Source organism: Manihot esculenta, chromosome 1 (assembly GCF_001659605.2).
Source record: "Manihot esculenta cultivar AM560-2 chromosome 1, M.esculenta_v8, whole genome shotgun sequence".
In the NCBI taxonomy this organism is placed as follows: domain Eukaryota; kingdom Viridiplantae; phylum Streptophyta; class Magnoliopsida; order Malpighiales; family Euphorbiaceae; genus Manihot; species Manihot esculenta.
In genome coordinates this window covers 41,562,745-41,585,153 of record NC_035161.2, presented here as the reverse complement: position 1 = coordinate 41,585,153, position 22,409 = coordinate 41,562,745, and the positions used below count along the sequence as shown (strand labels likewise).

Sequence of the window (22,409 nt, the reverse complement as noted above, 5' to 3'; positions counted from 1 at the left end):
TAATTAGAGATTAAGAATGCTTTCTTTTTAAGTTCAGTCATTATCTTGCACAATTATGCTATTGCTATATAAACTTTCTTTTAATACTCAAGAAAATTGAATTTCCACGCAAATTGTAACAAAATTATGAAATAAAGTGAAACTTATATACATACACACTCGGCATAGAAAAATGAAAACATAGAGTTACATATGATAATATTTAAAAAGCAAAAAAAAATGGAGAAAAAGATCACCCATTCGTTCCATTTACTCCTTTCGGACAAAGCTCAAAATGTGCAACCTTAGAAGCAACCAAGAAATTTCTTTGGAGTTTGCCCTGTTGCACGGTATTTCGCAGCCATTTCCTCTGCCTTTAGGATTTCTTCTCCTCGTTGGGCTTCAACCATTGCCCTCTTTTCTTCAGCCTGTTTGTGAACCAAAGCTACTTTGTTTTTCATTTTCTCAGCATATTCTGCCTTTTGTTTCTCTAATTTTTCCTGCCAATTTCCTCAACTTTTTAGTATTGAATCTAAAGTGTTGAAATAAAAAGTTTGCATGTTCCATTAATTTTTGCAAAGAATATATAGGGGTGGAAAGAGAAATGGCATATAAATTGTTGATTCCTTGATAAACTAAGCATAAAAATAGCTGCAGTAATACGGAGATAAATCATTGCCATAGAACATTAATTACAGGGGATTACCTCAATCTTTCTCAGTTGAGCTTCCAATGATGCCTTCTTGCTGTTCTCCCAAGCAGCAACAGCAGAGAGCTTTTTCTGCGCCCTGTTCAGCAGTATTAAGCATAAGCTAAGTTCTCGATGATCAGATTATCATGCAAATTCAAGCCAAAATAATATATAAAAACAAATAATCATGCTAGTCAACATGCATCTAATTATCACTGCTACAATTGATGTAATAATCAAGATATGAAAGCCTATATCTATCAAGATTAGACAAGTTTTATATAAGCACGTACTGATTCCTTCCATTTCACTGCTGATTACCAAAGAATGAATTAGTTATAGCCTTGGCTATTGTAGAAGGAATGATACCATGTTAACCAGTGAACATAACAGGTTACGAAGAGAAAAGTCCAGTTTTATATGTGGTGTTAATTGCCAATTAGTTTTGCAATCACAACATTAATGTTCAGATGTTTAAGATAATAGTTTGACTTATAGTGTAATTTAGCCACATATCAGTTGCTGGACAGAGGGGGAAAAAGGGATGGATCAGATAGCTACTTACTTATTCTCTGCTTTAGTTTTCTCGCTATCTTCCCATGCCTTGATAAAGGAATTTCTCTTTTCCTTTTCAACCTCTGCAAGAGCAACGTCTGGAAAATACAAGATGATCATACGTTACTCCTTAAGGAACACATTATTTTGGCATGCGATGGAAAATGAACAACTTCATCATGCATGCTCTACACTGAATCTCAATAAAATGTTAGCCCTAATGTGACAAGCGTTCAGTCAATTTACAAAATTAAAATGCCAGCAAAAAAGAGTAAAACTGGGTATACATATACCTGCTTAGCCAACAAAATAAAAATAAATAGAATACTTCATTCTTCATAAATACCATCTTATTTAAATGGGAAAACAATTACCAATTTACAAAATTTACCTCTGTCATGTGATCCCCCTGAGAGCTTCTTTGGAGCCGATTCTGGGACCTCTGGAAGACAAAAGATAATTGAAGCAGCTTATAAATTAATGATGTCCCTTATCAACAATGTGGTACGTTAGCGCCAAGTTTTTTTTCAATTCCAATCTAATCTAAGCATATATTATAAAGGATAATCAGGTGTATAAAAACACTAATAAAAGGACAGCATTTTAGATCTGCTGATCCATGAACTCGTTAAAACTTTTAACACCCCAATTATGCCTCAAAAAGGATTAAACAAGACATCCAAGTCATATGAAAAAGTTTTTCCTCATTAATTTATATATTTTAGGTTAACAAACAGCTACAGTATACAGCGGCCTTGCGTTTCCTTGATCATCATCGCCTCATGGAAAATAAGATTTTTCTTGTGTTTTCATTGAAAAAGGTGTACAAAAAGTAAACTTAAAAGCATATAGATTTGAAGAAATGTATATACATATGCATGAAAGGTGAACTTTTTAAAACTCTATTCGGCAATAATTAGTGGTTGAAGGAGTGGATTGTAATGTTTGATTAACCACTATCTGAGTAGAGCAGGTATACACTATTAAAATAATTAACAATCATTACATCAGTATAGCCGAACATAGCGTAAGCTAATATTTTGCTAATTTCAACCTTTCACTTTGATAATTTCCCCTCAGATATGTTACAGTAACTTCTATCTGAATCTGCTGGTGTAGGCTCTTTATTGCTATTTCTTTTTTCTTTTTTCTTTTCCCTTTTCCTTTGCATTGAAATAAATTATTTTGCCCCACCAAATTCGCAATTTCGCACCAAAATAAATAAATAAAATAAAGCTATCATGATACGTGTCTTTATAGAACCCAAAAAGAAAACAAAAATGTTGCATGTCACTATCAAGCTTTACTCGGCTTGGGATATGTTCGAAAAAAAATAAAATTAAATAAAATTTAAAAAAAAAAAAAAACTTGAGATATGAATGACGGAGGGGCCAATACTCCTGCTTTGGATGCCGTTGTGCTTAGTAGGGACATATTTCACTAAGATATAAAAATCCTTATATCGGTTGCCATTATTAAAGGGGGGCAATATTTCCACAGAAAAAGAAAGATGAGCTATCATCCTTTAAAATTATGATGGGAATTATTGTATATACATATTTCTTTAATTGCAAGTGTTTATCAAGCTTTTCTGCTTTAATAAAGTTTATAATCCTGTCCTCCTAGATTAAATATAAAGAAAAAAAAAATTCTATACATATAAACAGATTCTCAAAAAAATTTTTAAAAAAATATAAAGAAACAGAGACGAATACGGTAAACAACTTTCATTTGTGAAAAAAAAAAAATATTTAACAAAAGGAGCGTACTTCCTGCAAGGCTATATAATCTGTAGCTCGTAAACGTCTTAAAAGTGAATTAAGGAAACTCCACAGCCAAATTATTATCAGAACGAAAATTCTCCTTTAAAAATGAAACAATAGAGCGAAGATATTGGAGTTTATTTAATTCAATGTAAAAGTTGATCGAAAATGAAACGACGTAAAAAAATCATGCTAATTTTCATGTTTTATGTGAGATTCTAACACATTCATCTATAATCAAGAAATCAGAAACCGTTGAAAGAAAAGGCCATCCGTTCTAAATCCATTAAGAACCATGATCAGATGATGATCCAAAGTCAGAAAAAGGGGAAAATGAAAGAAAGGGAAGCAAATTAAATTTCTTCATCGTGAATTTCGATTTGTCAAAAGAAAAACAGAGGAAAATGAAGATCGCATGATTGTAGCCAAGATATTCTCGTTTATTTGTCTCCAAAACATTAAAAATAAAAAACTAATTCCAATAAGCACAGATAGTTTCAGAGAGAGAGAGAGAGAGAGAGTGCGAGCCAGCTTACTATCAATTACAGCGAGAGCTTTGGATTCCTCAGGCTTCTGTTCAGGAGGTGCAACAATAGGTTTCTCCTGTACCGCGTCTTGTTTAAATTCCACCGGTTCCGGTGCAGGTGGTGGAGTTGGTGTGACTGGCGATTCGGCTTCTAGCTTCTTCGCTTCCTGTTCTGCCATGTCTGCTCTCTCTAGACACACACAGCTCAGTAGAAATCTCGTAGTGTAATATGGCAACGTTGCAAATGAGGTGAGGGGATATTTAATAAGCGTCAGGTAACGTGTATCGTAACGGCATGGGGTTGCTTTATAAGGACCAATAGATCTCCGTTAGTTTAATTAGTGGTCAGAGAAGGGTTGATCTAGCGGTGAATGTGAGCGGTGATTTGGAGAAGGATGCGCGTACGATGCGTGGTATAATTGTGTTAATGCCGACAGGTAAAACGGATAAATAATGCCCACGTATGAGCACTTCCTAAAGAAGTACTGTTGGCCTTTGAAACGACGTTGTAGAAGTGGCCAAGACAAAACGACTGCTGTATGTATGGGTCCACTAAAGATTAACTTGACTAACTGTGAAGCTCCGGTAGGGACAGTCACTTTTGTCGTGGTCTTTGCTAAAACCACTGCTCATCAATCCCAGCGATATCCATCATATGGAATGAAATTTACACGAATTATAGAATTGATAATTTTAGTTTTAATTTTTTTTTCTGTTAAACTCCTAAAATAAATTTGTTTGAATTAAAACATTTGGTGGTGTAATGCCTTTGTTTATAAAATATTCGTATTTACCATCAAAATAAAATAATACAGATAATACTACGTAATGAAACTTCATTATTAAAACTAATAGTAAAGATAAAGTTAACACTTTTTATATGAATTAAAAATACAACTATTATAATTAAAATAATAAATATTCATTTTAAAATTAATAAATATTATTATTCTATAATTTGAAAATATGGGTGAGAGATGGAGTACAAGTGTCATTTATGATATTATTTAAAGCGTTGCAGAGCTGGAATTAAGTGATACGTGGGCCGGTAAGCATCGGAGTTGTGGAGCCACATTATTGGACAGTTTTTGGCTGTCATTTGGAGGATTCTTCGGTTAAGCAAATTGCTGCCCCACTGGCAAATCATAATAAAGCTTCTTTTATTGATAATAGCTGTTATGTAGATTTTTTTTAGTATTTTAAAATTGTGTATTTTTATTTGGTTAATATATTTAAAAGAAATAATTTTAAATATTATTTAACGGCATTGATTCTAATTAATGAGAAAAGTCATGGCAAAGCTAATGACCTCGGACGCTGATTACGCTTTAACAATACACAAATGATTTCTTTCAGTACCTTCTTTTTGTTGCTTATTTCACCAGCTTCCTTCTATTATGATCATGGGCCGGTTTTGCTTAAAGGGTTTTTGGATTAGACGTTTGAAGTAACAGATGCACATTTCATTTCTAAGGACTGCTTCATATTTTTCTGAATTATTGTATTTTACAAAATATTATGAAATTAAAATCGTTTGTATGCATACACACTTTAAGCTTTATTTATTTATGTCAATAATAAAATTTATATATGGTATACAATTTATATTTTTATTTAAATAATATAATAAATTAATTATTATATATTTATTTTAATAGTAAAATAAATTATATAACATATACTTTTATTCATTATTCTGCACCAGTAGTTAAATAAAATTTAGTTAAGCGCTCAATACGAATCCAATACTATTAACAATTATTAGATAATATCAACAAATACAGCAATAAGTTACATTAAACTGTTAATCAAATAAACCATTAAACTCAATTTAGTAAAAAATAAAAATTAATAATTTTTATATAGATTTTATGATAAATTTACATTTTAAATTCGTGTAGAGTAGGTTTAATCTTTCTTTTTTTTCATGTAGTAAACCAGTCATCATTATTTATTAACGATGATTGATGTTTCAATTACATTCTTCAGAGGAAAAAAAGAAAAAGAGAAAAAAAAAAATTAGAATGATGACGCTTGAGTGAAGCGACGTCGTTTGCAAATGACGAAAGAAAAACGAGGGCGCCGGCACGCCGAAGGGAGGATGGAAGAGTGGTGGAGTCCGAAGTGCCGTTTCCCAGAGAATTTCTTGAACTGAAGCAATGGATTCAGGTTGCTCCGCAGAGAAAGATTGGGGGGAGAAGGTTTCGGAGAAGGTGATCTCGCTGTACAATTCTCTTCCCAAGAAAGGAAAGCCTCAGGGACGCGAAGTCACTGTCTTGGCCTCGTTTCTCATTTCCTCTCCTTCTCAAGGTCTCTATACCTAAACTAATTCCTCTTTTTTCCTTACTTCTTTGGAGCTTTTGCTTTCGCATAATTCGAAAGTTGGTGTTTACTCATGGATTTGATCCAAATGCTCAATGAAAAGTGTTGTAAAGGTGTAATTTTGATTACTGTTGCTTCCGTTTCAGATTTAGAAGTTGTTTCCTTAGGAACGGGAACAAAATGCATTGGACGCTCGCAATTGAGCACGCAGGGTGACATTGTTAATGATTCACACGCTGAGATTATTGCGAGAAGAGCTTTACTGAGGTTAAAAATCTTCTATTTTTTGTTTATCTTTGTTGTTTAAGAGCATTGTGTTAGATAAAGTGATACTCTGTTTTGCTTGTTAGTATATTTAATTCTGGAATTAAAGTTATATTTGGAATTGAGCATTGTGTTTCATTGTTGGAACTGAGCTGATATGGCCTTTCAAGATTTTAGATGAAGTTATTATTGCCTCCTCTCTAAGTTCCTGTATGTGCATTTGTTTTGAAATTAAACTAGGTTCTTCTATTCAGAGCTTCAACGTCTCTCCAATATTTTAAATAAGCTTGGAAATGATAATGGGAGCAGACAATTGCAAAGTGATGACTTCAGAAACTGCCTTTTCCACTTGGATCAAGATGGTTCTAATCAAGGAAAATTCAAACTGAGAGCGGGTTGGCAATTGCATCTGTACATCTCGCAGTTGCCATGTAATTTTTTTTTTTTAATATTGTTTTGTTTTATTTAGAAGTAAATGAATCCTGTCTTCCATAATTAGATTTTACTTTATATCTTCATATGGACAATGTTTGTGACTTTATTATCTTTTGATTGGTTTTTATAGGTGGAGATGCTTCTGTAAATTCACCCTTATTGTCATCGAGAAACACCTTCCAAAGAGAAGAGGCTTCACCATTGCCAATGGCCAAGCTTAATGGTTCCATAAGTGAGCTTTTAGGGGCTCTGGAGGAGAATAATGGTAAAAGGGTTTTAACTGGAATATAGACCTACTACACTTTTCTTATCATTCATTACTTAAGAAGTCTTAACATCAGCAATATTCAGAACTTTTTTACTGTTAGTCTGTACATTTTCAGCTAATGATTCTCAACTCAGTGGCATGGTTCAGAGGAAGCCTGGTCGAGGTGACACTACAGTGTCAGTTAGCTGCTCTGACAAGATCGCTCGTTGGAATGTTCTTGGAGTTCAAGGTAGGTTTTTCTTTGTTCTTATATAAGTAATATATTCTAATTTATTCTAAGATATATGTGCTTGTAATATAATGGCATAGTTATGTTACTGAAATGAAGAGCATATTCAATCATCATGTGCGTGGCATTTGCTGTACTTTTTTTTTTACTCGTGCTAAGCTTGCATAGACATGCACTACAATGTGGCAGTTTGGCTGTCATTTTGTCTTCAGTAAATATACTATGGAAATTAGTAGGAACTATGTTTGCCTTAATTTAATAAGAGGTTTCCATTCTGTTATTTCAGGAGCTCTACTTTCCTACTTTGTTCATCCTGTTTATCTTTCTTCCATCACTGTTGGAAAATTGCCTAGCAGTTTTCAACATATTCCTTTGGAGCGCCACTTGCAAAGATCTTTGTATGATCGAATCTTACCATTATCAAATAATTTGATTGCCCCCTTTCAAATAAACAAGGTCTGTGAAGTGCATAGTATCTTCAATAGTAGGGAAAGGAGCGGAATCCTGATATGTTTTTCTTTAATGCCTCTTGCAGCCACTATTTTGTCCAGCATCTGTACCACCCAAAGAATTTCAGCATGCTGATACTGCTCTGGCCACTTTAACATGCGGGTGAATTTTTTGTGCTGTTCACATTGCACAATCATTTTGTTCCTGTTCTCTTGTCATAGCATTCTGTATGATTTTATCCATAGGTATTCCATATGTTGGAATAAGTCTGGCTTGCATGAAGTTGTTCTTGGGACCACAGGAAGAAAACAAGGGACCTCTGCTAAAGGAGCACTTTCTCCCTCTTCTGAGTCATCTCTGTGCAAGTAAGCTGACAAGTATGCTCCAAGAAATTTCATCTGTAGCACTTGCAACTAAATGCCTTTTTTTTTCCTTTGATCATTATTACCATAATAAAATCTGTCTTTCTGGTTTCAGAAAACGATTATTACTGATTTTCTTGACACTAAGGCAGGACTTAGAACATAAGAGCCCAACTAAAGGGATTTCTTATCGAGGACTCAAGGTTATGTACTGATGGATTCTTTTATGATCTGAATGAGAATATAAATTAAGAAAGTGAAATACTTATTTACCTATCATTTTGATGTTATTATTTAATTTGATAAACATTTGGTTTGATATGCACTAATTCTTCATTCACATGTGATGACTATGGAGAATATCTTCTAATTGTTTTACAGAATCAGGCAGCATAATGTAGTCTTCTGGTTTTATTTAGAATTGAGTTGGAAATGCTGAATTTATTTTCTGGGGCAAAACAATGATACAAAATTTTAGTTAATGTTGCTAGTGCAATCTGGGATATAATGATACTTCAGCAGCTCCCTTCTGGAACTGTTTGGGAAGCATCTTTTTAGGTGATGCATGCATGTTGGAAAATTTTGATTTGCTAGCTTTTTCTTTACTAACCATGGTGCTAATTATAGGTGCTTATAAAGTTTTTTTACTGATATAATTTGGTAAATTTCCTGCAGAATGGTGTTGAAGCCTACAGTTTAACTTCAAAAACTTTTAAAGGAAAGCAACCTTTTAACAATTGGCCAGTGAAACCATTGAACTTGGAGGCCTTCTCTCCATTTTGAGGTAGGAAGGTATGTGATTCTTGGAATTTTGGTGTTTTCTATGCAACATCACCATGTATCACCCATTTGTATTTTAGTCATCGGCTGATTACATTGAAGTATGAACTTAGTATGGTCCTAACAGACTTATTATCGTGTCTTTAACAATTAAAACACGTGGTTATCATTGCCTTGATGCGGCAAGCATTCACTGGCAATAAATTGTTGCTAACTGAAAATCTTCAGGTTTATCTTTGAGATCCAGAAGGATTTACATCAATGCTTCTGCTTGTATGGGCAGACGAATAACGATCACTATATACTCCGTGAAGTGTAAGGCTGTTTTTGGAGCTGCTGCGGCGGCATAGATCACTGTTAAATTCTGTTATTGCTGATTTGAAAAGCCTTGATGACAAAACTTTGATAACAAAATAGAAAGTGTAAATAAGCTATTTGTTGTGTGTTTAATTTAAATTGTTTTTAGGGTATAATGACAAAATGTCAAGAACTTTATATTACTTTAATAAAAAAATGATGGATCCAAGTTGTGTGTTTTTTTTTTTTTTTTTTTTTTTTTTTTTTTTTTTTTTTTTTTTTTTTTTTTTTTATCAATGCTAAATAGGTTGCATTTATGCAAGGCCCATAGAGGGCTACAGAAAATAAAAATTTAAACTAAAAGGAAAATCAAATAAAAAAATTAAAATCCAAACACACAAACCAAAAACAAAACCGAACGATTCAACCACATGCGTCAGCTACCAACAGCACCGCGAGTCCACCGATAAGCATTTACTCGTTGGCACAATTCTCTACACCGGAACTGAGACCGGAACAAGCAAGCAAACTCACAAAAAAGAACCACACAAAAAAACAACAGTGGGCGACATGCATTAACGCTACCAAAGTGGCACCGATCGCATAAAACATCATCGCAAACACGCAAGAGCAGAAGCAACAAGAATAGAAGCAATGAATATGCAACACACACAAGTAAGCTACAGACTTTCAATATTAGGAGTTATTCATCGACAGCGGCGATCGAGGGAGGAAACATCACAGAGTTCAGCTAATAATGATCGACGGGAGTGTGACCGTTGAACGTATCGATGTGATACTGGAAACACCAATATCACGCAAACAGCTATTCTTCAAACTAGAAGTATCAGTCGAAATTTTAATAAGATCCAACAAACATTAAATTTCTCACAAGATCAAGTTTGAGAATATAAAAATACACAAAACAAACAACAAACAAAAGAAAAAAAAAAATCACTAATGCAACTGTTCATAGCGAGGAATTTCGAAAAGAATGTTAGTAACAAACAAAAAAAATTAAACTACTCTCGTTTGAAAACGAGTAGAAAAAAAATAAAAACATTTAAAAAAATAATAAAAGATTCAAACAAAAATAATGATAAACTCGGACGAAGTTTTCTACTATACTGCTTTTTATTTTTTTAATTCTCTATTTTTTTTCTCTTTTTATATAGTATTCTTTATAATTTTTTCTTTTGATTCTCTATTTTATTTTTCTCATATTCGAGAGTATTCTTTTTAATTATAACATTGTTACTACTTTTGAAAAGTACTATGGCTTGGATCTAAGTTTCTTGTGAAGGTCTAAAACGACTGATTGGAGGAAAAAAAACGTTAATAATATTTTTTAATGCAATAGATAAGATCTTATTCATGAGGGATATTGAGGAAGAAACATCCATACATTGCAAAATAAATTGTTTTATTAAAAAAATAATAATAAAATATCTTCAAGCAGCAGAGGACACGAGTGGTGCTTTATAAATCAGCTGCCGAACAAGACAAAACCTACTTTCAATCAATTTAGCCCATTCGATTTTAGATACTAAATTTGATTTCGTTCTGTTGATTTTGATTAGTGTTTAAATACTCTTTTACACATTAAACTAGCTTTTTCCATTTAGAAATGCGCAGCCAAACGTCTCCTTAGTGGATTCTAACAATACTCATCAGAGACGAATCCTCCATGGCACTGAGTAAAATTCTCTTCATTTTATAATTTTTTTATATTTTTTTTCTCAATTATAATAATATATAAATTGATTATTATAATTTTATTTTATTTTATTTTTAAAATATTTTTTAATATTTAATAAAATTTAATATATTTAAAATAAATATAATTAAAAATTTAATAAAAATTATATTTTTCAATATATACAATAAAATAAAATAAATAAATAAAAATTATGAAACAAGAAGAAGTTGGGAGTAACTGATTAAAGATCTCAAATACACTGCTGACAATCTAAATACGTTTTTTTTTTTAAATTATTTTTCAAATTGATAAGGAGAAATTTCAGTGGTATTAAAAAAAGTTCACGGATACTGGGATTTATGCAGAAGGATGGGCTATATGAGCATGTGATTCCATGCCCTCGGAGCGGAAGGAAAGTACGGCAAGGGATACGTGCCGTACCGGCGACCGGAAAATACTGTGAGGAAATGAAGGTGCCGCAGCGGCACAGCCGGTGCCCTATCAAAGGGAAGCTCATGACTCCGTCATTGCATGCCCTCATAATTGTTTATATTATAATTAAAATAATAAAAAATTTATAATTTATAATTAATTTTTATATTAAAATGGAGTAATTTAATCATAGATTAAAAATATTAGATAAATTTACTTGCTACATCCAAATTTGTATAGCTTATGCGTTTACTTTGTGGGATACTATGTATTGCAGCTTCTCAGGTGGTAGCCTGGGAGATTGCTGAACTTAGAGCTCATGTTTGACTGTGATGACAGGCCTTTGGTCAAGTCAAAGGATTTTCAGGGCCGAAATTCCATCGGCCCACCACCTCTGTGATCCTTAAGAGGCACAACCAAGTGGCATCCACAGGAAGTTGATGATCCATATGATCTCCCACAGAACAGTTTCTTGGTAAAAAAAGCTAAATCCATTAGAGTTTAATAGAATCTAACTCCAAAAATAAATAAATAATATTGTATTTGACCTTAATTATTTCTACTTTGACTTGTATTGTTATGGACTATTATAATTAATTAAATAAGATATACACTACCATAGTGGTGATTTAGCCCCACTCTATGTCACCCTCTCCTGTATTTAATAATAATAATAAAATATGCAAATTAAGCATCAATAATATATTAAAAAAAAATTAATCTCAATATATTTATTTATTTTTGGTAACTTTCTTGTCAAGAAGAGTTACTATATGGGAGAAATTAATAAAATTATATTTTATTTGATTAATAAAGTAATTCTTAATTTATCTTAACAAGTTACCAAAAATAAATAAATATTTTCTTATTTTTTTAGATAAGATTTAAATTTAAATATTATAGTAAATTCATTTTTATTAACATGGTCGAATAAAAATTTAATATTTTCTTTTTAATTAATACAAAAATGAAATCCACCATTATTTAAGTATGAGAGAGAGAGAGAGGAGACAAATTTAATACTAGAAATTATATTTAATTTGATATAATCAATATATATATATTTATTTACTTACTTTGATTACTATTCAAATTTAAAATACGTAAAAGGAAATATATATATATATGGAATGATATCAAATGAAACTGATGCCCATAAATACTCATAAAAACTAATTTAATAAGAATGAAATTTTGTTCATTTATAGTAAATTTTATTATTAACTTATAATAAATTTACCAATTTTATCAAAAATTAATTTATTAATTTCATTTTTAAATTGAATTATCGAATTAATATATATATATTAATCCACTATATGCTACCTGTTTAATTGAATATAAATAGAAAAAAATATTATCTAATTTTTATAATATAAAAAAAATTAACGATTTTAAAAGATATATTAAAATATTTTTTATATTTTAAAAAATCTACTAGTTATTTTATTAATTTTAGCCGTTCAGTATTATAAAAAATTTTAAAATATTTTTAAAACCGAAGGATTAATTAGTTATTTTTTTTATAAATTTGAGAGACTAATTAATAAATTTTTTAAAATTATAAAAATTAAATAATAAAATACTTAAAAGTAAAAATAACTAATGGACTAATTAATAGATTTTTTAAAATATTATAGATGTTTTAAAATATTTTTTAAAATCAATAAATTAACTAATTAATTTTAAATTAAGTAGTAATTTTATTTTATTTATATAATATTTTTAGAAACTATAAAAACTTTAATTTTATTTATTTATTTTATATTTAGATATGTTGGATATATTTCTTGAAAGTTTAAAAATAGCATGTTTTCAATTTTAATTCTTATTATTTATTTAGTTGGAGTGAGAATAGTAAAAAGTATGAACATCCCTTATAAATTCGATACCTTTTAAATATAAAGATAGGTTTCAACTGTAATTTGAATTATGTATTAGAGATCACAATAACTAAAATCCATTGCCGTGGAAAGAGGGATTGGAATTCATTGTCTGATCAAGAGGTCTGATTTCAATTTGATTGGGTTTTTTCTGTTTCTATTGTTATTGCTTGTTTTTCTTGAACAATACCTTACACATGAAGAACTAAAGTTTTCCAAATTTAATAATAATTAGTTTTGAGTGAGACACAATTTAATCTATGTATTTAATTATTTATTTGGTTATTCAAGTAATTAAATATATCAAGATTCATATATATCTTTCAAAAAATAAAGTAAATTACATCTTAATTCTTAAATTTTAAGATATATAATTAATAAATCGATTACTATATTTTTAAAATTAAACATTTAGATTTTTATATAATTAATTCGTCTGAATTGAATTACTTTCATCCCTAATTTCATTAGTTAACCAATTAAAAAGAGAATAAATATTTTAAATACTTAAAATATTTTTATAAACACTTAAATTATTTTCAATAAAGGTGAAAATTTTATATTGTATAAATTATATTTTAATTTCTAAATTTTAACATAATTGATGGATCAACCCTTATATTTTTAAAACTAAATCTTTAAATTATTTTATATTTAATTCATCTAAAATTACAGTTATAGATATTTGTTTAAAACTAATGGATGATCAATTTTTTTAAAGTACAATATATTTCTAAAATATTCGTTATAAAAGTTTACAGTTTATTTAAAAATTATTTGGCAACACTTAAAAATAGCTGAAATTTTAAGTATTTTTAAAAATTTTTGAAATTATAAATATTGAAATATTTTAATGAATGGAATTTGAAAAATAAAAAGTATTAAAAATTAGTTAAATGAGATATTATAAATAAAAATTAATAAAAATTTAGATTTTTTTTAAAATAAAAAATAAAGAATCAAAATATTTAAATTATAATAGATGAGAATAAACTAACCATTAGAGATTTAAGTGTATAATTTTTAAAATACATGAACTATCTATTAATTATATTAAGTATTTAAGTGTAGTTTATCAATTTAAAAAGAATAATAAAAACATTTCTACACTTTTAACAGTAAAAATAAATGGAGAAACATCTAGACGGACTGATTATACAAAAACTTAAGTGTTCGATTTTAAAAATATAAGAATCAATCTGTTAATTATTTTAAAATTAAGGGACTAAAATATAATTTACTCTTTAAAATATTAATAACAATTATATATATATATATATATATATATATATATATATATATATATATATATATATATATATATATATATAATTGAAATTCAATTTAAAATAACGGTTTTTTAAAATAATATTTAATATATTTGAATAAATTGGTATATATAGTAAATAATTAAAGCATACAAATAAAATTAAAATTTACACCTCAGAATTGACTTAAAAAAATCTATATACGTGGAATGAAATTAAATGAAATTGATATGTGAAGATATTTATACCATAAAATATTTTTCCAATAAAAGAATTTTAATAATAATAGAATTCTTTCTTCTAATTAATAAATAAATAAAAGGTATTTTATGTGAACCTGCCTACCTACCAACCAGCGTAGTGATTTACACTAACCCACCATGAGATGACTCTCCGGAGAATCACTGTATTTAATAATATAAGGTGCAAGATTTGTGATTCTCCACAAACCCCGTTTGTCCAAAAACCTGAAAAACCAACTTTTATTTTCTCTTGCTATTTCCTAAATTACATGTCAATGGCAGATAAAGCCAACTCCTCCTCTTTGCATGGTGATCAACTTCAAACTGACTACTTCTCTACTGCGTATCGTGCTGCCAAGAAATGGGCTTCTGCCTTGGTTTTCTTCATCGTCCTCGTTGTTGGTGCCTTTATTTTCAGGATTGATCCTGTAAGTTTTCTTTTCTATATGAATATAATTTCCACGTCTCGTAAACAAATACGAGGCTCTTGTTGTCGTGTTAAAGAATAAAGATCGATCTCACGAGAGTTTCCTTTCAATCCCAATTTCTGTTTACATCGGAAAATGGATATATAGAGATTCGCCAAGGATATGTTCTTCTTCTTCTTTTTTTTTTTTCAAAAAAAAAAAATATTTTAATGCAAAGAATTTTGAAAGAGTAGAATATTTTCTCCTAGTTCTAGTTGCAATTGGAAGTTGCGTCATGTGTCCTTTGCCAACCTCTTTTTCTTCATTTTCTTTTTCAAAATGTCATCACACTTATTGCATAGCCACATAATAAGATCAGCTTTAGACTATTTCAAACACAAATATTTAATAGGATATGTAGAATTCTAAAGCCTTTTGCTTCTTTCAATTCTTATCCCATTTCCTTAAACATCATTATCAATTTTGACTATTTATCATATTACATAAATAATATTTGTCCACTTTATTAAAATATTTTTTAATTATATTCACATTAAATTTTATTAAATATTAAGAGATATTTTAAATATTTATTAAAAAAATAACAATTGAGAAATTATATTAAAAATAATATAAAATTAAATAGAGATTACAATATTCAATTTATATATTAATTATAATAAATAAAAAGGAAAATTATGAGACTATTAAAAATAATTTAAATCAATTTGTAAGGTGATTTTTAACGTTGAGAATAAATAAATATTAAAATACTTTTCAGTAAAATAGATTATGATACACAAATATTTAATAAAATGAATTCACTTTCAAAACCAAGCAACTCATTTGTTCATATTATTCAACAGGTTGTCATAATTTACACAATTTTCTTCTATCTGACACCATTTTAATTCTACTTTTTCAAATTAAATTTCAGTTTAATCTCTTTATTTGTCTCATTTTCAGTATTTTAACATCCTCACTACAAAAAGTCTCAAACATTCAACTGGGTTCCCTCTGACTTGCACCAATGAAAGCTTAACAAAAACATGCAATGTCAACTATCCGATGACATTTGAAGCTCATGAATCTTCAAACTCCACATGTCCGGATTACTTCCAATGGATCCACGAAGATCTCCAACCATGGAGGAGTGCAGGAATCTCAAGGGACATGATAGAAAGAGCTAAAGACATGGCAAATTTTAGACTAGTTATTGTGAAGGGCAAGGCATATGTGGAGACATATTTTAAATCGTTTCAAACAAGAGACATGTTTACTTTATGGGGTTTTTTGCAGCTTCTGAGGTTGTACCCTGGTAGGATTCCTGACCTAGAACTCATGTTTGGGTGCGGTGACATGCCTAGGGTTGTAAAAAATGACTACCAGGGACCTAATGCGACGTCGCCTCCTCCATTATTTCAGTACTGTGGACATGCAGACCACTTGAGTATCATCTTCCCTGATTGGTCCTTTTGGGGTTGGTAATGTCTTGCTTTTCTTCCTTTTTCTTTCTTTTTTTCAAAGGAAATATGAGCATCATCTTCTTTAGCCTTACTCGATTCACGTACACGCTGTTGTTGTAGGGCTGAGCTCAGTATAAAACCATGGGAAGATATGTTAAAGTTACTTGTAGAAGGGACGAAGAAAAAGAAGTGGAAGGATAGGGTACCCTACGCTTACTGGAAAGGGAACCCAGATGTATCACCAAACAGAGAAGACCTTATGACTTGCAATGTCTCAGACAAGCATGACTGGAATGCTCGAATCTATGCACAGGTTACTTCCCTTGTCTCTCTGTCTTTCCTTGTAATAAATCTGAATATGTTAAACATGCATGTAAGCTCCATATATTGTGCATCTCCAGAACTGGGATAAAGAAATAGAGCAAGGATTTAAACATTCAAGATTAGAAGACCAATGCATCCATAGGTATTCATAATGATTTTTCTCAATTTTTATTTTTTATTTTTGCTTGCCGATGAGATTTAATATATTGAAGTTTTTTATTTGTGAAGATACAAAATTTATGTAGAAGGAAGGGCATGGTCAGTGAGTGGCAAGTATATACTCTCATGCGATTCCATGACCCTGCTTATAAAACCTGATTACTATGATTTCTTCATGAGAAGCTTGGTGCCAATGCAGCACTATTGGCCCATTAGTCAAGAAAACAAGTGCAGAGATATCAAGTTTGCTGTGGAATGGGGCAATAGTCATCCTCATAAGGTATGCTACAACTCACAAGGACTGAACCCAATTGTTATTTTCATATATATATATATTTCATCTAGCTAGGCATTATATTGTATATTTGATTACAGGCACAAGCCATTGGAAAGGCAGGAAGCAGATTTATTGAGAAAAATCTGAAAGTGGAATACGTGTATGCATACATGTTTCATTTGTTGAGAGAGTATGCAAAGCTCTTGAAGTTCAAACCTGAAATTCCGGCAGGTGGTGTTGAGATTTGCTCGGAATCAATGGCATGTCCAGAGGAAGGTTTACGAAGAAAGTTCATGGTGGACTCAATGGTAAATTTTCCAAGTGATACACTTCCATGTAACATGCCTCCTCCTTTGGAACCTGCAGCCATTGAAGCCCTCTTTGAGAGGAATGAAAATATCACAAGACAAGTAGTAAGGTGGCAAAATGAATACTGGGAAAGTTCGAACAAGACGGAATCATCAGGATCTCGTAATCATTAAGCTTGAAGAGGCTGATGATATTAGGCTCATCTTATAGTTTTTTATCCTAAACTTTTGAAGTATGTAAACTTCTTGTACATTAAAAAGTAAAAGATTTAAAAATTTCAAATAATAATAATAATGATTTGGTTTTGAGTGAGGCACTTATTTAATTTATTTGATTACAACTATTTTTTTTTTCAACTATGTAAAATTTTAAATATTTCCTGTGAAGTGCTTGAAATTTTGAGGCAGAAATTAAAGATATGGACAAGGAGATCTTTGGACATGTAGCTAGACAGCATCTTATCCTCCTAAATTCTTCTTTTGTTAATTGGGAAAGTGTGGATGAGGTTAGATCTCTTCACAACTCAGAAAATCAACTGGTGCAGCATCTCAAATCTGAGTTGAGAATGTGGAATCATAGAAATGAGATCTTGTGGAGATAAAAATCAAGGATTACATGGTGCAAACTTGGGGAGAAAAGTATAAATTTTTTCAATGTACAATTCTCCGACAAATGGCGCAAAGTTCCAGACTTGACGGACTGCTAATATATTTAACTAATAAAAGATTAATTTAAAGATTATATCATATTAATTATAACTTATTATTAACTATTTCAAATTCAGTTTAATATTTTAATTATAATTGTAACAAATAAAAAATATATGGTTTTATTATTGAAGATTTAAAATTTAACTATAAATGTAATTTATAATAAATGTTTGGACTTTTTTTTTTAATTTTCATTCATTATCTCCCAGTCATTATTGAGAATTCCATGGTGTGCATCCAAGTAAATTGTTATATTAAAATTAATGTGAAGATTTAAGAATTAAATTAATAAAATTGAGACGTTTGATTAAAACTAAAAAAAGTTTACAACTGAATTTTAGTTGTGTAACTTTCAAATTTTAATAATTTCGTTTCAATTGATTCCAAATTAATTTTCATTATTAAATTTAATTTAAAATATTAACCATTTGTTTAATTATGATTTTTTATTTCTGCAAAAATCAAAAAGTTTAAGTTTTGTATTTATATGGGTTAGATTTTTTAAATACAAAATAATGATTATTATCGAAAAATTATGTTATAATTTTCTTTTGAAATGGATCGGTGGAATACAATTTGAAACCTCTCAGATTTATTCGATTTAAACATAACGCAATATTTTTTATTTAAAAAATGATGCTATATTTTTTATAATTAATTTAAATAATAAGTATTAATTTGCAATAATTTATAAAAAGTTAATAATATCATTATAAATTAAATAAATAACATTTATTAAAATGTTATAATTATAGAATTTTTACCTCTCATAATTTCTTTAAGACATAATAAGGAATGAAACTTTATAGCTGTAACCTACCATAACTATTTAGCAATAATATAAAGGAAAGGTGCAAGAATTGTGATACTTGAGAAACAAACCCTATATTTTCTGTTATTATTTCTGTAAACATGAATGGCAAAGGCATACCTAAATCTTATCAACTCTTCCTCCAACCATGGAGATCATCTCTAAACAGCTTATGGAGCCCTCAGAGATGGGCTTCAACTTTTTCTTCTTCGTTCTCCGCTTTGGTGCCTTCATTTTCAGGATTAATGTTGTAAGATCTCTCTATATAGCAAATTAAAAATTTATACTATTTAATCTTTCTGATAAAAATTAAAATAATTTTGATTTTATAAAATATAAAGACATTTTAATTAAAAAAATTTCAAAATAGAGGTGAACTAGTAAATTTTTTAAAAATTTAATTATTCTAATTTTATTATGATTTTAGTTATTTTAGTTTTAAAAAATTTTAAATTTGTCTTTAATCTCCTTGTATGTTTCAATTTCAGTTCCTTGTCACAAAAGGCACGAAAAATTCAATTGGATTTCCTTTGAATTGCTCCAATGAAACCTTAGCGAAAACATGCAAGGGCAATTATCCGGCGGCATTTAAATCTCATGAAACTTCAGAAGCTACATGTCCGGAGTACTTCCGGTGGATCCACGAAGATCTCCGGCCATGGAAGAGTACAGGAATCTCGAGGGACATGATAGAAAGAGCTAAAGAATTTGCACAATTTAGACTAGTTATTGTCAAGGGCAAGGCATATGTGGAGAGAGATAAAAAAATCTTATCAAACAAGAGACTTGTTTACACTATGGAGTTTTTTGCAGCTTCTGAGGTTGTACCCTGGAAGGATACCTGACCTAGAACTGTGACGACATACCAGCATTTGCAAAACGTGACAATCAGGGACCCAATGCCACGACACCTCCCGTGATTGGTCCTTCTGGGGTTGGTAATGTCTTTCTCTTTTTTTGAAAGAGTATTCTTATCTCTTTAGTCTCCACATTAATTATGAACTGATGTGTACTCATTCATTATGAGAAGTTTTATCAAAATTGTTATAATTTTTACTTAATTCATTGATTGCGGTCGGTATGCGTAAACTTTAGTAAAATAAAAATTCAAATATATGTTGCGGTGGTAGGGCTGAGATCAACATAAAACCATGGGAAGATATGGCAGGGCTACTGATTGAAGGCAGCAAGAGGAAGAAGTGGAAGGATAGAGAACCCTATGCCTACTGGAAAGGGAACGCTTATATAACACCAAACAGGAACGATCTTTTGAGATGCAATGTCTCAAACAAGCAAGATTGGAATGCTCACATATATTCACAGGCTAGTTTATTTTCTGAGTCATACGTCTTCTCTTGTATATTAATTTGGACAACACTTGTGAGTCTGGATCAATTCCATGTATTGTGTTTTTGCAGAACTGGGATAAAGAAATGCTGCAAGGATTTCAACATTCAAATTTAGAAGATCAATGCACCCATAGGTATAAAGTAACGATTTTTCTCTTACGTATATTGGTTTTTGCTTGCTGATGGGATTTAACTCTTAAGTTATTGGTTGGTGAAGATACAAAATCTATGTAGAAGGAAAGGCATGGTCTGTGAGTTTCAAGTATATACTATCATGCGATTCCATGACCCTGCTGATGAAACCTGATTACTTCGATTTCTTCATGAGAAGTTAATTTGGTGCCCATGCAGCACTTTTGGCCCATTAGAAAAGAAAACAAGTGCAGAGATATCAAGTTTGCGGTGGAATGGTGCAATACTCACCCTCACAAGGTATACTACAACCACAGGGATTAAAACCAGTTAAATGTTTCGGGATCCACCTGTATGTTTCTTGAGTCCAGGATAAGGTTTTCCAATATTGATCTTTGAATTGCAGGCAAAAGCTATTGGAAAGGCAGGAAGCAGATATGTTAAGGAGAATGTGAAAATGGAACACGTGTATGCATACATGTTCCATTTGTTGAGAGAATATGCAAATCTCTTGAAATTCAAACCTGAAATACCTGCAGGAGGTGTTGAGATTTGCTCAGAATCACTGGCATGTTTAGAGAAAGGTTTACAGAGAAAGTTCATGGTGGAGTCAATGGTAAAGTTTCCTAGCGAAAGACTTCCATGCACCATGCCTCCCCTTTTCGAACCTGCAGCTCTTGAAGTCCTCTTTGAGAGGAATGAAAATATCATGAGACAAGTAGCCATGTGGCAGAATGAATATGAGGAAAATCTGAACAAGAAATCCTTTATCCTGAAGTAGCGGATAACATTAGGCTTATCTTATAGTTCTTCTCATAAACGTTTCCAACAGAATCTGATTAATAATAATAGTAAGAATAATAATTTAGTTTGAGCATGACGCTATTGATGAGGCTACAAACATAAAACATGCATACAAAAATTCATAGAGGAAATGAAAGAAAAAGGATGAAATACAGTAATTACGTACGTTCCGGTAATAATTCAAACTCAAAAAGATGAAACAATCATAAGCAACAGTTAAAAAATGAAGCGAAGAGATAATGGGTGTGATTTTTCTGAATTCAGAGAGCTCGACCTTTGACAATATCCAAGCTCATCTCACTAGGATCAGTTGCTTGCAGCTCGACTTGAATACCATCCAATTCCCTCTTGAATCTGTCCTTGGAGCTTGCATACAGCATCTTGTTCCTCACCTTGGATGTGTCAGGAGCCCTGCATGCATGACGAATTAAAATTAACGTGATTGTCATTATATTCAAATTCATTAGGAAAAAAAAAAAGAAAGATTAATATATGTAGAATCGCTTACCATGCAAAGAAGAAAATCTTGCTTTTCTGGCAATTCTCATCAGTTGTGAACTCAAAATCAAAAACAGCATAACGACACTCATTAGGAGGCAAGGACTTAGTGAAATCATCATAAGATGCTTGGGGGCTCCCAAGCGTTTCTACCTTCACCTGTTGGTTTTCCTCATTGATCTTGAAGACAATGAATCGATGGTTCCTCTTTGCTTTAAGTTCCAAGAACTTAAGCTTGCACTCGTCACTCACTGCCATGCCAGATGCCGAATTTGCCTATCACCATATCCCAAATTTTATATAACTTTCATCTGTTGGATCTAAATAACATTTTATACATTCATGATTTATTGAATTGTATTTAAATGAACAATAAAATAAGAATCAAATGAATAAAGATTTATATTCAAAATTCAATTGCATGTAATCAGAGGAAAATTAGACAGGGAAATAAACATGGGTTTCATGAATGTAATACATAAAATTCCATTAGATCTGAAACTTTGTTAATGTGTTGTTCATTTGACATAACATAATTTATTGGGAAAAAAAGGAAAGAACTGAGAGAGAGAACATACCATGTTGTCCTGAAATTAGGTAGAAGGAAAAGAACAAAGAGAATAGAAAAGATGAGAGAAAGAAAGAGGAGAGAAAAAGAGATCTTCCCTGGTTTTGATAAAGCATGAGAAAAAAAAAAAAAAGAAAGGCAAAGATAGTG

At 30.6% G+C, this 22,409-nt stretch overlaps 4 protein-coding genes and 1 pseudogene across 15 annotated transcripts; 3 read left to right on the top strand and 2 right to left on the bottom strand.

The window, feature by feature from the left end:
* Positions 1 to 101: 101 nt before the first annotated feature.
* LOC110615662 (remorin) lies at positions 102 to 3,792 on the bottom strand. Its single transcript, XM_021757663.2, has 5 exons — positions 3,525 to 3,792; positions 1,617 to 1,667; positions 1,236 to 1,323; positions 686 to 767; positions 102 to 479 (listed from the first exon to the last, which is right to left on the bottom strand). Exons 1-5 carry the CDS (start codon positions 3,691 to 3,693, stop codon positions 285 to 287), a joined length of 585 nt encoding a protein of 194 aa, XP_021613355.1. The 5' UTR covers positions 3,694 to 3,792; the 3' UTR covers positions 102 to 284.
* A 1,718-nt stretch (positions 3,793 to 5,510) lies between these two features.
* On the top strand, positions 5,511 to 9,150 carry LOC110618772 (tRNA-specific adenosine deaminase TAD1). 12 transcript variants are annotated; one of them, XM_043949477.1, is made up of 11 exons: positions 5,511 to 5,824; positions 5,983 to 6,103; positions 6,341 to 6,531; positions 6,666 to 6,800; positions 6,919 to 7,032; positions 7,319 to 7,488; positions 7,568 to 7,644; positions 7,728 to 7,847; positions 7,960 to 8,047; positions 8,520 to 8,628; positions 8,908 to 9,150. In XM_043949477.1, the coding sequence occupies exons 1-10, from the start codon at positions 5,674 to 5,676 to the stop codon at positions 8,625 to 8,627; spliced, it is 1,275 nt and encodes a 424-aa protein (XP_043805412.1). In that variant the 5' UTR covers positions 5,511 to 5,673; the 3' UTR covers position 8,628; positions 8,908 to 9,150. The 12 variants fall into 12 exon arrangements, 7 of the variants coding, with proteins under 7 accessions (XP_043805412.1, XP_043805405.1, XP_043805410.1 ...); XM_043949470.1 differs by having other exon boundaries at positions 8,853 to 9,150; XM_043949475.1 differs by having other exon boundaries at positions 8,520 to 8,636.
* A 5,409-nt stretch (positions 9,151 to 14,559) lies between these two features.
* LOC110621768 (O-glucosyltransferase rumi) lies at positions 14,560 to 17,697 on the top strand. The gene is made up of 6 exons (XM_021766065.2): positions 14,560 to 14,873; positions 15,819 to 16,336; positions 16,439 to 16,631; positions 16,720 to 16,784; positions 16,871 to 17,081; positions 17,177 to 17,697. The coding sequence occupies exons 1-6, from the start codon at positions 14,589 to 14,591 to the stop codon at positions 17,558 to 17,560; spliced, it is 1,656 nt and encodes a 551-aa protein (XP_021621757.1). The 5' UTR covers positions 14,560 to 14,588; the 3' UTR covers positions 17,561 to 17,697.
* A 1,359-nt stretch (positions 17,698 to 19,056) lies between these two features.
* LOC110611064 lies at positions 19,057 to 21,170 on the top strand (annotated as a pseudogene).
* A 115-nt stretch (positions 21,171 to 21,285) lies between these two features.
* On the bottom strand, positions 21,286 to 22,101 carry LOC110615645 (actin-depolymerizing factor). Its single transcript, XM_021757640.2, has 2 exons — positions 21,702 to 22,101; positions 21,286 to 21,604 (listed from the first exon to the last, which is right to left on the bottom strand). Exons 1-2 carry the CDS (start codon positions 21,947 to 21,949, stop codon positions 21,454 to 21,456), a joined length of 399 nt encoding a protein of 132 aa, XP_021613332.2. The 5' UTR covers positions 21,950 to 22,101; the 3' UTR covers positions 21,286 to 21,453.
* Between the last annotated feature and the right edge of the window lie 308 nt (positions 22,102 to 22,409).

Bases quoted from the DNA above. Each gene is read 5' to 3' on its own strand.
- LOC110615662 (XM_021757663.2), bottom strand. From the start codon at position 3,693: ATGGCAGAACAGGAAGCGAAGAAGCTAGAAGCCGAATCGCCAGTCACA. The intron at 1,324-1,616 runs GTAAATTTTGTA...TGTATTTTCCAG, and splicing joins AGGGGGATCACATGACAGAG to ACGTTGCTCTTGCAGAGGTT. The intron at 768-1,235 runs GTAAGTAGCTAT...ACTGCTGAACAG, and splicing joins AAAACTAAAGCAGAGAATAA to GGCGCAGAAAAAGCTCTCTG.
- LOC110618772 (XM_043949477.1), top strand. From the start codon at position 5,674: ATGGATTCAGGTTGCTCCGCAGAGAAAGATTGGGGGGAGAAGGTTTCG. The intron at 5,825-5,982 runs GTCTCTATACCT...CTTCCGTTTCAG, and splicing joins CATTTCCTCTCCTTCTCAAG to ATTTAGAAGTTGTTTCCTTA. The intron at 7,848-7,959 runs GTAAGCTGACAA...TTCTGGTTTCAG, and splicing joins TCTGAGTCATCTCTGTGCAA to AAAACGATTATTACTGATTT.
- LOC110621768 (XM_021766065.2), top strand. From the start codon at position 14,589: ATGACTCTCCGGAGAATCACTGTATTTAATAATATAAGGTGCAAGATT. The intron at 14,874-15,818 runs GTAAGTTTTCTT...TCTCATTTTCAG, and splicing joins TTATTTTCAGGATTGATCCT to TATTTTAACATCCTCACTAC. The intron at 17,082-17,176 runs GTATGCTACAAC...ATTTGATTACAG, and splicing joins GCAATAGTCATCCTCATAAG to GCACAAGCCATTGGAAAGGC.
- LOC110615645 (XM_021757640.2), bottom strand. From the start codon at position 21,949: ATGGCAGTGAGTGACGAGTGCAAGCTTAAGTTCTTGGAACTTAAAGCA. The intron at 21,605-21,701 runs GTAAGCGATTCT...TCATGCATGCAG, and splicing joins AAGATTTTCTTCTTTGCATG to GGCTCCTGACACATCCAAGG.